This window comes from Ciona robusta, chromosome 4 (genome assembly GCF_009617815.1).
Source record: "Ciona robusta chromosome 4, ASM961781v2".
In the NCBI taxonomy this organism is placed as follows: Eukaryota; Metazoa; Chordata; class Ascidiacea; order Phlebobranchia; family Cionidae; genus Ciona; species Ciona robusta.
The window spans coordinates 3,514,301-3,532,720 of record NC_143238.1 but is presented as its reverse complement, the minus strand read 5'-3'; the positions used below and the strand labels follow the sequence as shown (position 1 = coordinate 3,532,720).

Genomic DNA, 18,420 nt, shown 5'->3' with positions numbered 1-18,420 from the left:
GTCATATAATTCTGTAAATATTCTCCCATGTACCACGAAATTGGAAGATTAATACAGAATAAAAAGCCACCCCAACCTACTATATCTGTAATTAGAAAAATTTGAAAAAATATACAATTTTTTTTCAACATATGTTATAATTAATACCCTACCCTACCCACAGGAGTTGCAAGAAATTCCTACCAACTTGCATCCCTATGGTTTACCATGTTCCTTGTGTGCGCCATTTGTATACTACCAGTACTTGCAAGCAGAGTGTTATGTACCATACTATGGCCAACTTACACAGAGAAGGTGAGAAAATTAATGTTTTTCGATCTACCAAGGCAATTTTCACATTCTTGTCTCTCTGTGAACTCTCTGTGTTTTTTATATTTGCTTTTAATGGTGCTCATTTTTTTTTAAATTTGTTTGTTTTGCTAAACTACATATAACGATGCAGAAAAAGGACTATTTTTCAATGCTTGTCATAGGCCATAAAGTTTAGGCCTGAGTTCGCCCATTCCCCCGCATTTCTCACTACCTATTACTTTTTAATGTTACTTGGTTAATTTTTAAGCATTTTTATTTTTCCCTTATAGATCATGAAGTTGCAACTTGACGAGGAAAAGAAATCTCGACAGAGGAAGATGAAGGCTGCTGAGAGTCTTCACGCGATCACCGAGAAGATCCGATCCACCTTCCAACTACAGAGACGAGGATCAAGACCAAGATCCGGGTACGCGTTTTCCCACGAACGAGGATTCGGGGATCTCATCACTACTGGGAGGATGAGCATGCGGAGGAAAAGCTACCATCCTCAACCGGGGAGGAGCAAACCAGAAGAGACTTCTCCTCCTCAGTCATCTTCCCAACCTCCACCCACCAATGGAGTTTCTACAAACACTGAACTCTACAGACAACTCCCAGTATGATAAACACGTTCTTATCAATAATGCTTATTATGTACAGTGGCCTTATTTTTTAGTGGTTTGATGGTCTGAATCATAACAGTTGTAGGGATTGGCCTTTTAAATCTGTCTCTCTTTGCACTATCGCATGTGTCTTTCAGTTCAGACTAACACTAAACTCAAATGATAAATGCGTTGAACTGAGCAGTGGTGTTTGCCCAGGCTGTCAATTCCAGTAATACATTATCCCTTCATAACTTTTTGATAGGATGACTTGTATCTAAAACAGCTACATCAAAAACAGGTTAAAAACCACTTTCTCATAGAATTTTAGGCCCTTTAAATATTTCCAGTGTAACCATCCTGTTCCATGTACTACCTTATACATGACTTAACAAGTTTCAAAATGTGTCTTCATTCAAAGGCAAATAATGAATAACAATCGTAAAATCAAATGTTACCTTTTTTTCCTATTGCTGTTTTGTTTAATCCTGTAATTGCACTTTGTGTGTTGAATGAGCACAATGTATGTACTAAACGCTATTTAATTCCAAGCAACAATCAATTCTAATATTCAAAAAACGTTTTTAATTTTTTTTCGCATTTTCGTTTAATGTAACATTTCTAAAAAATGAACACTTAACCCCTAACATATAAAGCCTTTACCTCAAGTGGAAATTAACAAGTTAAGTACATTTAACTACAAAGCGTTAATCACATCTATTGTAAGTAAACAGTGTCGTAATAATTTATCCCAACCTCACGAGATGGTAAAAAACCTAGTTAATTATTAACTCTAAACAAGCAATAAGCTGACCCACCTATATACATATGCCTGCCTTGCTTGTGGTCCTTTAAAAGCAGACTATGACAATGTACATTGTAAGCTTCAGCCAAGTTTCAAACTTTGTTCCATAGAGTTGCATATCTTATTAGAAATGAACTATTATACGTAGTATGGTGTACTAATCTATCTAAGCAAGTTTAGGAAGGTTGTAAGTGTGAATATAACTCTGTTTTTCTCGATGTAATTTCAAGTAGCTATCTCCTATCAGTTGTATTGTATAATCTAACTATATGTGATATATCTTATGAACCTTATTTATGCCAAAAATGTATGCACTTGTCTAATCCGTCAATAAAATCAGCTAAACAATTATTGGATTATTTGTCGAGCAGAGTAAACTTTTTCTGTTGTTTTTTTTACTTTGTCACAAATATTTTCCACCAATGAGGTCTTGGAATTGCTTCAAAAACCAGCAAATAGGTAAAAAATCTTTACAGTATTTTTACAAAAGCTTGTGAAGTTTTTTTTTAAATATGCATATGTTCTTACAGAGGAACAAAGGAAACTTATAGCAAATGATCATGAATATAATTCTGCATTTAAATATGTGGTAAGTTGTACCTAAGTAATAATGTTCACTTATTTTTCTGTGTTGGGTTACAACATGGGTGTAGATTTGTACACCATAAGCCATACCCTAACTTTTATTTATCTCTTTGAATATAGTAGCAAAAATCCAAATAATTAAAACGACAAAGAATAAGGAGTTACCAGCAAACGACAGTCGATAAAAACAAAATTGCGATAAAACAGCTCAAGCAAAAATGTTAAATATCAGTTAAAAACATGATGAGTAAAATTGTATTGGTATTCAAATTTATATTTCTGTTTTAGGATAATGGAATCAAGACATCTCATTACACATGGTACAACTTTCTCTTTATAAATCTTTGGGAGCAATTTCATAGAGTCGTCAACGTTTATTTCATTTTTTTACTTGTATTGACTGTAAGTATATAAATTGTAAACTCATGATGTGTTTACCTGTAAACTGTCAATTTCAGTTCATTCCTGCAGTCTCGTCATTTAATCCTGTGACGACATTGATACCTATACTCATTGTGTTGGCGATCACAGCTGTAAAAGATGCAGTTGACGATTTTGTGAGTACTTTATTATTTTAGTAAATACCTGTAGTCCGATGATTGAATTGAAAGTAGTAGCTTTTAAATTTAGCAAAGCGAAATGGTTTTTAACCATGTAACAATGCAAAAATATGCTTCTTGCCTTTTACAATTATCTTGATGGAAGGAATTACAACATTTTAGAAACTAAAATATGACATAATTTCAGCATCGCCACCAGAGTGATAACTCCATCAACAACAGAAAGTCCCAAGTTTTAAAAAATGGAAAGTAAGTTATTTGTTTTAAAACAATTTATATTATGAATCACACTGGTATAAACCTATCCTGTTCAGTATTGTCACAGTTTTCCAATTTTTTTAGGGTTAAAAAAATAATGTAAATGAAATCTAATAAAAACTAAACTATATCTACAGAGTGGTAAAAGAACACTGGTCAAATTTACATGTTGGCGATATTATACAGATACGAAACAATGAACATTTACCAGTAAGTTATTTTATGATATTAAAATTTCAACGATACTGTTAAGTAACACACTGTTTTAATGAAGGCTGATGTTCTGTTACTGTCAAGCAGTGGAGAACACAATATTGTTTATATTGAAACTGCTGAGCTGGATGGGTAAGTTGGTCCTTACTCTGTCAGTATGTTATGAATTTTATTGTTATGAAGTTTACTCTATGGACGAGGTCCTAAAAATGTTGCATGCCAGAAAACCTAAAACTTGGACCTAAAGTTGGTATATTACCTCAACACACAGGTTGACAAGGTTTAAACCTGATCACATGTTGAGACACTATAGTAATCACACTACAATTACTTTATTTAAATCTAATATTGCATTTCAGAGAAACAAATCTAAAAGTTCGACAAGCTCTAACAGAAACCGGGGGACTGAGAGATGATCTCAATTCGCTTTCTAATTTCAAAGGTTAGTTTAAACCAGTGTGTTCCAATTTAAACATTAATGTAAGAATTCAAAATTTAAGTTAAAGATTTCCTAAAAAATGAAAAAATATGTTTGGGATTACCTATTCTTTTTCAAGCTTTCAAACTTGTATAACAACAACATATACAACTACAAAAAATGACCAACTAAACGCCCAACTTAATTAACCTTGTGTTTTATAGGCAAAATAGAGTGTGAAGCACCAAACAACCTACTCCACAAATTTACTGGAAATCTGGAATTAAATAACGAAACCATCCCCATAGATAATGAGAAAATCTTACTCAGGGGGTGCAATCTAAGGAACACTGACTGGTGCTTTGGTCTGGTTATTTTTACCGGTTCAGACACAAAGTTGATGCAGAATACAGGTAATGTATTGCAGTGTTAATTGTCCATTTTAGCAAAAATTGAATTTTCACCTAATAAAAGTTATAGATGGTGTAAGTTTTCACAATATGTGTTTTAGGTAGAAGAATTTTAAAGAGAACCCGTATCGAAAGGTTTATGAACAAGTTGGTTTGGCTGGTGCGTATTTTTACTATGTATATATATACAGTGTTCATAGTCAGTTAACCAAACAAGTGTTATTTATTATATACGTTTGTAAGTTATTGTATCCTTTTTTATTTTTTTCTCATGCTTGTATTTACTAAATAAATATACAGTATTTCCATAAGAATATATTCACATGTCTTCCCTTTACAGATATTTGCTGCTCTTTTCTCACTTGCCACATTGTGTGCAATACTTAACAGCGTATGGGAATCTGATATTGGTGTCGTAAGTTTTGTTCTATGTTAGTGTTAATTAGTATTAAATTAAATTTCAATAAGCAGAAGTTCCAAGATTATTTGCCTTGGGAATCTTTTTCTCAAGATCCGACAATGTCTGGATTCTTAATGTTCTGGTCGTACATTATCAGTCTTAATACACTGGTGCCTATCTCTCTGTATGTAAGGTGGGTAAATAAAAATAATGTAAAGAACTGAACATTTATATGCTTAATTACCTTTAGCGTGGAATTCATTCGTCTTACACAAAGCTATTTTATTGACTGGGACCGTTTAATGTATTATCGAAAGAAAAATTTACCAGCAATTGCAAGAACTACGACTTTAAATGAGGTAAACTAGGAAACATATTACTTATTTTCAGCAAATCAACAATTAATTTTGTGTTTTTTATCCTTTAGGAACTTGGTCAAGTGGAATACATATTTTCTGACAAAACTGGTACTCTGACTCAAAATGTCATGAAATTTAATAAATGTTCAATTGCGGGAAAACGATATGGGGATATTTTTAATAGTGATGGCATGATGGTAATGGATGATGAGGTAAATAAACAGCTAATTTTAACTGATTCTAATAACTTTGTAAAATTGTTTTCTGTAGGGTATTTTTACCATATTTACTTTCTTTAGACTTTGCCCACTGTGGATTTATCATACAACGATTATGCCGAACCAACATTCAGATTTCATGATCAGTCACTTGTGAAAAAAATCACATCTGGTCACAAATCATGTGAAGAGTTTTTCCGACTTCTCTCTATTTGCCATTCTGTAATGATTGAAGAAACTGATACTGGTAACTACACACAATATGCTGAATAAAATATGGTGTGAATTTTTGCAACGTCTTTAACATATTTAAAAATATCTTCTACTTTCATGCTATATGATGCTTATTAAACTTTTAGTTTATTACTGTTTGGCAGCGTGTCACTTGCTTAAAAAGTCAATTTTACAAGTGTAAAAAAATTACAAATAACTAAAAACTTTTTCCTTTTAGACAGCTTGTTATATCGGGCACAATCACCAGATGAAGCAGCTCTTGTGTCGGCTGCCAGAAATTTTGGATTTGTCTATAAATCAAAAAAATATGACTCTCTCACTATAATTGAAATGGGTAAGCCTGGTCTTGGCTACACTGCTTTAATTAGTTATGATTCATTTATAACGTTTTTGTAAAAGTTCTGTTTTCGTTTAGGAAAGCCTGTGGAATATAAAATCATGGCAATGTTAGATTTTGACAATGTTCGAAAGCGAATGTCTGTTATTGTAACAAACACAGATGGTAAGTAATATTTCATACAACTTCATCAGTTTGGTTTACATAGATTATATTTCAGATAAATTGGTGTTGTACTGCAAAGGTGCTGACTCTGCCATCTTGCAAAGACTTTCTCATAATTGTGACCAGAATTTGATTTCAAAAACTGAGAGGCATTTGGATGTAAGATGTATGTTTTGCATATTAAACAATGTAACTTTAGCTTTCATTATAGAGCTTTGCAAGAGCTGGCCTGAGAACTTTATGTTTGGCAAAAAAAGAAATCAGTGCAGAAGAATATGATGGTCAGTGCATGTTGTGGTTCATAGATTTAATGTTAAATTTTGTATTTGATCACTTTATTTTACAAAGCTACTAGGAAAAAATTATTTATAGTTAATGTGCTTTTCGGGTCGTTTTAAAAAATCTTTCACGTTTCTTTGCATTGCTCTCAGTATGGAAGGACGCTCACTTTAAAGCAAGCACAGCATTGGAAGACAGAGAAGATAAACTTTCTGCTGTGTATGAGGAGATAGAAAGAGACTTGGATTTGCTTGGTGCGACTGCTATTGAAGACAAGTTACAGGTACCTTGAATTCATTACAAAATAATATGTAATGGATCGGTACTTTTTGAAGTCAGGCTACAGAAAATAATTTTTGTTTATGATTTGAATTACAAAATAATTGTGTTGTATGGAATTGTAGGATGGTGTACCAGAGACGATAGCAAACTTGTCCAATGCCAACATTAAGATTTGGGTTCTGACTGGTGATAAGCAGGAGACTGCTGTTAACATTGGGTACTCATGCAACATGCTTACTGAGGAGATGAAAAATGTATTTGTAATATCAAAACACGAAGAAGAAGAGGTAGGATGCATAGCAAAGTATTTTCCTGAAGTTTGTGTTGTATATTTTAGTAATCTATCTGTACATTTCTGTATAGTGATTCAGTGGTATATAGAAAATTGTTATTTCAGGTTGAAAATGAGATCGAGAATGCTTTAAAGAAGATACATTCGCTTGGGGTAACGAATCCTTCATTCGTTGATAATGAACAACTTGGTCAAGTACATATTGCTAAGTGAAACGCTTTGCTAGCTGCTAAAAATGCTTTGATATGGTTTACTAAATTGTTTTACAGGAGCAAACTGTTCCAGTTCGAGAAAATCAGATTTCTGCCGAAACTAACAAAGTGTTTGGAACCAACGGCTTAGTTATTAATGGCCATAGTTTGGTAAGGTTATGTGGATGAACATTTCAAGACGACTAAACTCCATAAGAATGAAAGTAAAGATTAAAAAAATTGCCAACATTACACAAAAACTTGTGTTTGAAGTTGGATAAAAAGTACTGAAGGACCACGATATAAATAAAACATTGTTATAGGATGTTTCTTTATTTAAAATTATATCAGTTCTAGTTTCAGTTAGATTTGTGCACGTATTTACAGGTACATGCATTACATGAAGATTTAAAACACAAATTCCTTGAGCTTGCTACGCATTGTTCAGCAGTGATCTGCTGTAGGGCTACACCTATACAGAAGGCCAGGGTGGTGGAACTGGTCAAGAAAAACAAGAAAGCAGTGACATTGGCTATCGGAGATGGTGCAAATGATGTTAGTATGATTAAAGGTAAGAAGTTTAACTAGAAAAACTAAAGTTATGTTGATATCTTCAGAAAAATTACAGTGGTAACTTAACACAAATCCTATCATCACCGCTTTTCTGACAATAAATCTTAATTTGTCTAAGTTACCTACAATTCACTGTGAGTTTACTGTATTCTGATTTCGTAACGTTGCTTTTTATTTGATATAGCAGTTTTACTCTTAGCATATATATTCCTTTTTATTATATTTAGTTTTAATCTTTAATCTCATTTTTAATCTCAATGAGATAAATAATAGTTGTGTTAACTTTAATCGTTTGCATAGCACTTATTTCAACATGTATATTTCAGCTGCCCATATAGGAGTGGGAATTAGTGGAGAAGAAGGAACTCAGGCTGTTCTTTCGGCTGATTTTGCGTTTGGACAATTTAGGTATGTAAAACACATAAACCTTAAAAGTTTAAAGTTTTCATTATATTTTTGCATTCTAGATATTTAGAGAGGTTACTACTGGTACACGGTCGATGGTCGTATATGAGAATATGCAAATTTCTAAACTACTTCTTTTATAAAAACTTTGCTTTTACTCTTGTGCAATTCTGGTATGCATTTTTCAATGGGTACACAGCGCAGGTAAGCAGCTCTGACATATGTTATACCATCAATACCAGGTAAATCATTAACGTATTGTTTTCTTACAGTCAGTTTACGACGATTGGTACGTCACACTTTACAATACAGTCTACACGGCACTGCCTGTAATTTTCCTTGCAATATTAGACCAGGTATGAAAATAATATAACGCATATTTTGTGCCATTAGATCCAATTGTCAGTTTTTCACCTACATTTTGTCCATGTATATATATATTTTAGCCCATATTTTGTGGTAATAGATCTAGTTGTTAGTTTTTCACCTACATTTTGATCATTAAGGTATATGCAACTAACAATACTAAACACTGACAAAATGTGTTACATAAATTCTAAACTGCATTTTATTCAGGATCTGAATGACCAGATCTGTGTCAGATTTCCGAAACTTTATTTGTCCGGTCAGAACAACGAACTGTTTAATTGGGCAAGATTTATTAGAAGGTAAATATTTAGTTATAACACTAAAAACATTCAATTACATACATGTTTATGTACGTGCTCTGATTTACTACAACATTTTTTCAGCTCTATAAAAGGGCTTCTTGTAAGCATTGCAACATTCTTTATTACTTATGGAGCATTATACCAGAGTGTTGGCTGGAATGGCATGGATACTGCTGATCATCAGTTTGTTGCAACTACATTAGCTACAGTTATGATTTCCGTAGTTTCATTTCAGGTCAGTTTTGAAGGCTTAAACCAGTTGGCTTTTTAGTACTTTTTTCAGCACTTTTGTAAAACTTTATCATACTTAATATTCTTACTACCAAAATTCATTATTTTTTTAGAAAAATGCACTTATTAATATTTTAAAGTCCTGAAAAAGTTGTTTTATATTTTTATTTAAAAAAACAAACAAAAATCTCGCCAATGGATCTGTAGTTTACCGTGTTTATGGCAACCACTTATCTGTATTGGAAGTTTTTGGAATTTAATCAAAGTGTTTACAATTACACCATGCTTTACAGGTTGCAATAGACACTCAGTATTGGACAATATTAAACCATTACTTCACTTGGGGTAGCCTTCTTGCTTTGTTCCCATTTCAGTTTGTTTTGTGCAGTGACGGCTTGTACAATCTGATTACATCCCAGTTCCCATTTGCTGGTAAGTTAAAAAGCATGACTTCTGTAGTTTCCTTTGAATAATATTTTTAAATAAATAAAAAAGTTATTTTTTTATAAATTTAGGACACCTCCTCTTAAAAAATAGTAAAGCAGTTATATTATTGATGCATTTCCTATTATGTGCACTATTGTTTATGTTAGTCACGGTATTTTTTTATCAAGCATGTTACATTTTATACGCGTCCTTTTTCTAAGCAAAAGTTTGCATACCCCCCCTCCCCTTTTTTAAATTCCTCGATATGCCGCTGACTGTAATATTAAATCGTACCACAATTTAATTTCAAATTTAAATGTTGTAGTTCATTACACTAATATTAAACTATAATTGTTGGCTATTATATGTATGTTTGGTGGTTTGTAAAACAATTAACAAAAATACAATTATACAGGTTCTACAAGAACAGCTTATTCTGAGCCATCATTATGGTTTTTGGTGTTGCTATTGACGGTCACATGCATTCTACCTGTTATCTTTCTTCGTGTTGTGTTGTGTGCCTTCTGGCCAACCTATGCTCAAAAGGTAATATCATTGTGTTGTTATAATAATAATAATATATTAACTTTATTTGTCTCTTCAATTACGTTTGTAAAGATATAGCGATAAAACAACAGTTGTTAAAACACGCTTACAGTTAAAAACATATTTACATTTACTTAGAAGAAAATAAGCGTGGTCGCTACACTTTGTTAAACAATTTGCGATTGCATTGTGACTTTTTTTAGGTACAACAAATGGACCATAAGAAGCTGTTTACTATGGACTCACGGAACGGAAATTACGGTTCCATTAAAAAGCCGAGATCAGAATCTCAACAAACCCCATTTTAAATCTGTTGTGCAATATCCAATTAGAAATATCATCAATTGCACTTTCGTAGCTGTACAGTTTGTTTAGTTTACTGAATATGTATAGCGAACAACACCCTCAAGTTAATTTATTGAAGCACGTCATACTGTTTTGTTTTAACAAGTGCCGTAAGTGTTCTTGATTACAATTTATTATGGTCGTACTTAAAAGTGGTTGCTGTTATGTATAATGGTATTGATTGCACTAAATCATTTTTAATACAATCAAATTTCTTTTAAACAATAATGTATGCGAGGCAGAAACAAAAACCTATAGGCAGAGAATTATGGTGTCAGAGACAAAATGTCCAAACAGAAATGAAACTTCCATGAGATAGGGCTTATCAAAATACAATAGCATACTGAAGAGACGGTATCTTAGTAAAATTTTTTTAATGTTAAAGTAACATTGAAAAACAATACTCAAGATACTTTCTTTGGGTTTCCAGTTTTCTCTCCTTGAACTAATAAGCCACCTTTTTTTACGTTCCAGGTCTAGGAAATCCAAAACTGCAAATACTTTGTCTGCCATCCAGTCATATTGTATTATAAATGTAGTAATGGTTCTGTAGATTCATAGGTATAAGCAGACACTACTATTCTGTAAACTAAGCTGATCCCTGCTAGTATTAATCTCCAACATAAAGTAACCTGTTAAATCACACTACACTGAAAACCAGTCAATATGCTAATTTACTCCACATTAATTCTTAGATTTGATATTATAAAACAGAAATTATATTTTAACTGTTAAAATAACTGCTGACGTGCTTTCTATCTCTGTACCGCTTACAAGAACCAAATAAACACAGGCTGACTATGCATCTTTACATCAAGCAATTCACTTGTGATTCCTAATGGTGGACACAATCGCCTTTTCCTGACATGACGTTGGGTTGTTCCAAAGTTAGTTGTCCAAATTGACCGCAAAATAATTGCCACAATAGAGCACGAGGTGTATGAAATCACACATTAAAATGCAAAGTAGGGTTATATGGAAACAGCTTAACATAAACCGAGTTTTGGTGGAAACAGCTTAACATAAAGCTTGAATGATTATTATGATTTTATATTTTACATTAGCTGTTTAAATCTACCAATTGCATCACATTACGGAAGACTACAAAACTTAGGTTTTTTCAAAAAGATTATTTTGGACTAAAAATGTATCCTATTTAAAATTAAATAAGATTTTTAATTTTAATCTTATTTAAAAGTGTGAATTATCTTTTGCACAGGTAAGGGTAAAGTTGTTACGTGTAGATTAGTATAATTAATGTATAACCATACAAAATTGCATAACGTTTATCTAAATTAATGATCTAATAAAATTAAAAATTGCATGGCAGTTACACAATCAAATTGTGTTAATGAAATGCATTTTTCAGTAACCATGCTGATTTTCTATATAGAGCTTCTGAAATGCAAATGATTTATGTTAAACTTTGCAGTATGGCTAAGTGTTAATATAACAACATTAATTTCTGAGGTAAGTAACCTAATATATATGCTGCCCAGAACATTTTTTTATGAAAATTATAATAAAAAATGTTAAAATTGAAATTAGTCTGACATTTGGGCCAATACAAGTAAAGCAAATGATGATATTAGAAACATGGTGCCAGAAAACATGGATTTTCCTTTTTCTGCATTGTGGTCGGTAACTTGTGCATTACTGGTGGCATTGCCACCACTCCCAAAGTGCCAGCCCTTGGATTTCTCAACACCCATTTTCCACAATTTATATCTTTTTGAAATTTCTGAAAATTCGGAAAAAATTAGTAACCAATAATACACACACAGGATGTAGCAACATTAAACAGCGAACCTGGCATATCTTGATTACAATGCGTGCAATTAACCATAGGTTTGTTTACAAAAACTGTCCAGAAGTTAGCTAGTCAAATTTCCAAAGCACACAGAATAAAAATCAATTATTTTGATAAACACAAAAAATCTATTTGATATAAAAGCAGCTAACAAACAAATATAGAAAGTATTGTATAACAAAACTTAAGACACTTTTTATATTACCAACAGGCAACACACACAAAAACTACAACCCATTATAAAACTCTTTTTAATCTATTGTACTTACCATGTTCATGCACACTGGGGTGGAACTTCTCAAAAGTTACATTGGTAAGTTCATCAGGGTTAAGATTCCAAATACCACACGCCTTTCCTGCTGCCATGGCTGCTCCTAATGCTGTTGTTTCAGGCATGGATGGTTTCACTGTAAAAAGTAGCGCATGTAGTATTAGTTATGAAAATTTGTTTCAAATTATTTTTTATAAACTGCAATAAACTGTAAAATTAAATAACAAAGCATCTACTTTTCAAAAACAAACATATTGTGTTATTTTTATGGAAAATTGTATTTTGTGATTTTACAGACTATAATTAACGTTTACAAAGAAACTATGTTATTGTTAAAACTGCAATTTTTCATTTTATAGACTAAAATTTAAGTTTTATTAAAAAAATGAGCTTCTACAATGCTTACATATTTAGAAGCTACAGGGTAAATTGTTTAAAATTTAAAATAAATAAACGTAAGAAAGTAACATTTTTTCTTTAATTTTGGGTCCTGTCTAAAGACATGTTTTGTGACTTACTGACTGTACAGCCAAGGATATCAGCTTGCAGTTGCATCAGTAGATTATTATTTGTCATTCCACCATCTACTTGTAATGTTGAAGATGAATGTTCCTCAGTATCAGCATCCAGTGCATCTTGTTTCATTGCTTCAATTATCTATCATAAAAATGTAAAAAACAAGAAATAATTTTTGTTGAAACTAAGTAATTGTTGTTGCAGTCTTGCAGATATAGTCGCCAAAAAGCATAAATTTGGCGAAAAAGATGAAAATTTAAGTCTGAATTTTTATGAAACAGGCAGAACTTTTTGGTGTATTACGTTCACTGATTAATGCAGTGCAGAAACGGTACGACAGTAGATCTGTCTACCTTAAACCTGAGTTTTGACGCCTATGATTGCAGCCAAGTCCTGCATGACGCACTTGAATAATTACTTTCTCAAGATATTTAAATATAAAAAGGATGTTTTAAAAAGCTACCATGATTAATGCAATAATACACATTTAATTAGGTACCAGCACTGTAGATGTTATATGGTTTATGACTTTTTCCAGACAGTTTAAAGAACATAATTACATTGAAAACTAAATAAACAAAAAAAACTGCAAAGTATGATTGAATTTTAAAATGTGATACAGTTACATTCTTATATTTAAACTCGAATTAACTTTTCAATCAAGAATTCTTATACACTGTCAGTATTCTACTTTGTGATAGCATTAGAGATCATTAAAAAATAGCATTCGAACACAAGCACTAACACCGAATAAAAAAACACGAAAACTTGGTAAAAATTTCATTACAAAACATCTTACTTCTCTAGTTTGATAACAAACGGCCTCCAAAGTAGCATACGCGATATGTGCCTTGGTCGTCCATTGTGTGATCCCACATACTGTTCCTCTTGCATCAGTCCTCCAGTGAGGAGCATAAAGTCCGGAGAATGCAGGAACGAAAACAACATCACCGGATCCATTCACTTGCTTTGCCAGCTCCTCTAAAACAAAAATGATATGAATGTAACTTGTTTTAAACTCACGTGGCAGGAAAATGACCGTCGTTATAACACAGGTGTTGTTTCAAACACCTTGTGCCCGTTGTGAGTGACTGTTTTTTATGTACAGCTGGCAATTAACATACCCATAAGTGACCATTGGGTTGGAGCAATTTCTGTAAAGTGTCTTGCCAAATGACACAAATGCCAACTATGGTAGCAACCTTGGTAGCCTCCATGTTACCGGCAGGTTTGCTAAATACTGTCACGATCCATAGGAAAATATAACTTTATTAAAATTATGGGCCAAAGTCACTGGCTTACATAGAAAATCATGCAACTAAATAATATTGGTAAAACTTATACAATTGGTACCAGTTATATTATGGGTGTATTAACTAACAAAAACTCGGAATATGTTGCATTATCTAATGAAAACAATTTTTAATTAAAACTTTAGTTAAAACCCTAGAGAATCCATTTTTCCTTTAAAATGGCTTTTCTGACATTTAATTAAGACCAACGTTTTAACGTCCCATTCGGATCTTCTTCATCAGTGTAAATGTTACTAAATAGGCAAGAAAAGGCAACGCCTTTACTAAATAAACATTACACATAAGACTTTGGACCCACATACCAATATCAGAACTTTCTTTAATAATTCCCAAGTTGTCTCGAAGCCATCGTACCAACCCACCTGCTACAGCTACAGATCCCTAGAAAACAATCATTTTTTCAGGGGTGTATTAAGGGGGGAATTAGGGGGTCCGAACCACCCCCCCTCCCCCCTTTTGTAAAAAATTCAGCTTAAAAAAAATGTGCTTCAATGTGCTGAACGTCTGGTATTCTAGCGTTGCCTAAAAAATGTTTTAAAAGAGAGTTAGACCTATCTTTATGAATTCCTGGATAAGTCTTGCTTTTAATATTATATATGTTTTATTTCAGCCATATAACAATTAAACGTTAAAAAATACCACAAACTTTTTTTAAAGAATAAACTTTACCTCTAATGCGTAAATTGTTGGTTCATTCTTGCCTAGTTTATAACCTACAGTGGTAAGCAAGCCATGTCGGGACATAACAGGTTTTGTTCCCGTATTCTGCAGTAAAAAACAGCCAGTACCTGAAGAAAACACCAATTACAAATTACAAACAGTATCAAAATGGGTAATAATATTTACCGTATGTATTTTTAGCATCACCGGATTTAAAACATGTTTGTCCAACTAATGCTGCATGCTGGTCACCTAAGCACTGGAATTGGAATATATTAGAATTTTAAGTAGGCCCAGCCAATGTTTATTTTATGCAGTAACAGACAAATCCATATTATTGGTGAAAAAAAATTATTTCACCACTTTTGCGATATACTACTTTCGCCCTTCGCTTTGTTGTTTTAATAACATGATCCTCGCTTTCGTTTTCAAAGAGATAAATTAAGTATATTATTTCATAATAGTTTGTTCACTTCCAAAGTAATATTTTTTTTAAATATTTTTTCTATAGATGCTAAAACCTCAAAAATTCGGGGTAAGCAGGAAACAAACTTTAATTTATTGGTTGCTTACAGATTAGGGCATTGGAGAAAATTCCTAGGTGGACTTGCCACCCCCCTGCCACCTATTTAGTGGCAACATCTTCCACACAACCCCCATAAACGTCAATCACGGATATTTTATGCTTACCCCACAGAGTGGTATTCCCTTTAATGAACCCTCCGTCTGAAATTTAAAAAAAAAACACAATAAAATTTTTTTTTTTTTGGTAAAACTTGATCAAAATCAGTGAAACTCTAAAATTAAAATTCGATACTACATGGGTAAGTTTCTACTGGATTGTCATCAGTCCTGAGATTTAGGCCACAGTTGGCCCATTACCCCAACATCTAAAGTGCTTAGAAAAAAACATTATTGACCACTGGGTTTAACTTTGAGCAATGTCCGTTACGTGTCTTGCCAAAGAACTTATACGCATTATCGGTATCAATAGCATCGAACCCTGTATCTTTCTGTTACTATTCAATCACTTAACCACTGTGGCATGACCCGAAACCTCATATACCCAAATCTCATATAAATACAACAAACACAGTGTTGCCTTACCAAGTCACCATAATGTTCAGCACTACTTCTAATCTCTGGCAACACTGAAGCAGGGATGTCAAAGAATTCCAGTAACTCTGCATCCCACTTTTGTGTCCGGATGTTACAGAGCATGGTACGAGAGGCATTTGTGATGTCAGTGATGTGTTTTCCTCCGCTCTTTGCTCCTCCAGTCATATTCTGCAAAACATTTTAAAAAATCTTTTATAGTTCCGGCAAAATTTTAAGGTATTATGGGTTTTACTTAATTGGCATAATTTTAGTATTGAAATGACTAAAGCCACAGAATAGTGACAAAATTTTGTAGGTATCTCAGTATCTGTTTCTGTAAAGTACCTACAATGTATATTTAAGTGTTTGCCTTATTAATCTAAACTTGCATACAGGGAACACCCATAAGTAGTCAGATGACATAGACAGATATTGCCGGAATAACAAATATATATAAACAAAAAATAAATAAATGTTAAGTACAAAACTATAAAAATAAAGTTGTTGGTGTATTATTTGTTTTCGCCTAATTTTTTTCGCCCCAAAATAATTTAAATTTATCCGCATAAAATGCTATCTGTAACCTATAATCTATATCTTAGTATCTTACCCACAGTAGCCATGAATCTACAGTTCCAAACAATGCCCTTCCCTCATCAACAGCTCTCCTTACATCTGGTCGATTATCAAGCAACCATCTCAACTTTACTGCTGAGAAATATGTGCTGATGGGAAGCCCACAATATTGCTGGAATAAGGTATTAGAGTTATTGATAAGTTTTAACTACATTAAGAATTGTTATTGGCCACATTATTATCAATTTGCCATTTTTACGACTTTTTTTATATATACTGGTTTTATGGTTTATGGTATTCAATTTATAGGTTTATTACAGCATTTTAAATGGGACGAAATAAATGCACTATAATATACAGCCCATGGTAAAAAACATCTTATATTATATATATATTACCAAATCATTGGTTTCAATTGGGATTTTACAATACCATGCAAACACTTCAACAAAATATATAAACACAAAGAACATTTGCTTCTATAAAAACAATTCTTACTCTGAGATAATCTTGGCTTTTGTTCGGAGTTTTGGAAACGAGTTTATCCACCGTGGATTGTGTGCGGTTATCACACCAAACTAAAGCAACAAGGTTAGTTCGTAATTTCACAAGGTTTGAACTAATTTAGTTAACAATACAGCCTACCTATTGCATGATGTAACGGTTGCCCTGTGTATTTGTCCCACACAACGGTTGTCTCTCGTTGATTGGTTATTCCAATAGCTACAATGAAAACCATTGAAAAATCGAACTAAAACTTAAAGAGTAAGTCACAAAAAAATGGCTTATTTCTTTTATCAAACTTTCATACTAAAAATAAAAGACCTAAATGGGCTTCCCAGTGTTGGGGTAATGAGCCAAATGTGGCCAAATCCCAGGTCCTTGACAATGACCTTACCCACAAAGATTAAAAAAAATAAAAAAAAATATTCAACTATTTAATTTCAAAATTTCCTGGTCAAAAGTTCGGCAAATAACTATATAAAAAATTTATTATTTTAATATAAATGTGTAGGCAACATACCAAAAGGAAACTAGTGGGCGATCAGTAAATTTTAAAATAACAAAAGACAGACTAACCTTTGATTGAGCTGACAGGAATATTCAAACGATTTAAACCTTGTACAGTTTTATCAATACATTCATAAACTGTGTTCAATATTTCCATAGGATCTTCCTCCACCCATCTGGGAAAATTTTGTGGTTTAATTGGTTGGTACAGTAATTTGAATAGGCCTACCGGCTACCCATACAGGTTCAAGGCTCGTCCCTGCTATCATTGTGGGCATATGTGTCCTTGGGCAAGACACTTAATGACATTTGCTCCAACATTGGTCATTTGTGGAACTTTTCACCAACAAAGTAACATATGTGGTATCTTGTAAGCAGGCATGGGGTGTATGAAACAGAACAGAAGACCCATGTTATACGACTGCCATTTTTTTTCTGCCACACCAAGGAAAAGCATGTAAAATTTTTACAGAGTTTTCCATAAAAAAAACATATTGTTAAATAAATAATTACAAATTTTGTGTAAGCTATAATCCAATGTAAGATTACATACAGCAATAAAATACATACAATACCCACAATCTAAATGTTAATATCAGCTATCTTACCCTTCATTGGGAAATAGCTGGGTAACTTCAACTTGGTGGTACGCGATTAGCTCCGCTGTTTTAGCACTGAATACCTGCACATTCGTTTATATAAATATTATATACATATTTATTTCTGTTTTCACATTCCTTACCAGAAATCTCGTGCTGCTTGTGCCTTGATCAACAGCACCTACATACTGCAGATCATCCATTGCTGTTATACGTTCAATTCAATGCCGTTGCTGTTCTTTCGGATAACACAATAGTATGAGAAGATCCCACGTAGACGTTCTTGCGTTAAGATTTAGATAAACAACGATCCGCCTGCCAACACCAACCGACGCTATACGCGTATCTATGCTACTAAGCTTTCAGAAGAATCGCTCAGTTACGCATGAGCTCATATACGGCAATTCAAACAAGGGTCGCTTAATGTTTTAACTGCGCTGACCTCATTTTCATGTTTACAGTCTGCATGG

The 18,420-nt window shown here is 32.9% G+C and overlaps 3 protein-coding genes across 4 annotated transcripts in view; 2 read left to right on the top strand and 1 right to left on the bottom strand.

Moving 5' to 3' along the window:
- The window catches only part of LOC149736719 (phospholipid-transporting ATPase ID-like), a 16,777-nt gene extending 14,731 nt beyond the window's left edge, over positions 1-2,046 (top strand). For both annotated transcript variants that reach the window (XM_089876343.1, XM_089876344.1), the window contains exons 31-32: positions 164-294; positions 582-2,046. In XM_089876343.1, coding sequence (XP_089732469.1) covers positions 164-294; positions 582-914 — 464 coding nt within the window. In that variant the 3' untranslated portion in view covers positions 915-2,046. The remainder of the gene's footprint in view (positions 1-163; positions 295-581) is intronic.
- LOC149736717 (glycerol kinase-like) lies at positions 163-18,420 on the bottom strand. The gene is made up of 15 exons (XM_089876378.1): positions 18,094-18,420; positions 17,960-18,033; positions 17,421-17,527; positions 16,986-17,063; positions 16,839-16,918; positions 16,375-16,512; positions 15,774-15,953; positions 15,357-15,392; positions 14,853-14,925; positions 14,676-14,794; positions 14,309-14,387; positions 13,493-13,674; positions 12,696-12,834; positions 12,176-12,313; positions 163-11,837 (listed from the first exon to the last, which is right to left on the bottom strand). The coding sequence occupies exons 1-15, from the start codon at positions 18,151-18,153 to the stop codon at positions 11,641-11,643; spliced, it is 1,680 nt and encodes a 559-aa protein (XP_089732504.1). The 5' UTR covers positions 18,154-18,420; the 3' UTR covers positions 163-11,640.
- On the top strand, positions 2,034-10,094 carry LOC149736718 (phospholipid-transporting ATPase ID-like). The gene is made up of 32 exons (XM_089876346.1): positions 2,034-2,157; positions 2,229-2,287; positions 2,572-2,685; positions 2,742-2,840; positions 3,031-3,092; positions 3,239-3,311; positions 3,376-3,446; positions 3,674-3,756; positions 3,957-4,145; positions 4,244-4,302; positions 4,483-4,557; positions 4,614-4,735; positions 4,793-4,901; positions 4,970-5,113; positions 5,201-5,366; positions 5,571-5,687; positions 5,769-5,855; positions 5,911-6,014; positions 6,067-6,136; positions 6,287-6,417; positions 6,539-6,703; positions 6,814-6,903; positions 6,978-7,070; positions 7,287-7,470; positions 7,799-7,880; positions 7,940-8,081; positions 8,150-8,233; positions 8,454-8,545; positions 8,630-8,783; positions 9,073-9,211; positions 9,621-9,751; positions 9,955-10,094. The coding sequence occupies exons 1-32, from the start codon at positions 2,121-2,123 to the stop codon at positions 10,057-10,059; spliced, it is 3,432 nt and encodes a 1,143-aa protein (XP_089732472.1). The 5' UTR covers positions 2,034-2,120; the 3' UTR covers positions 10,060-10,094.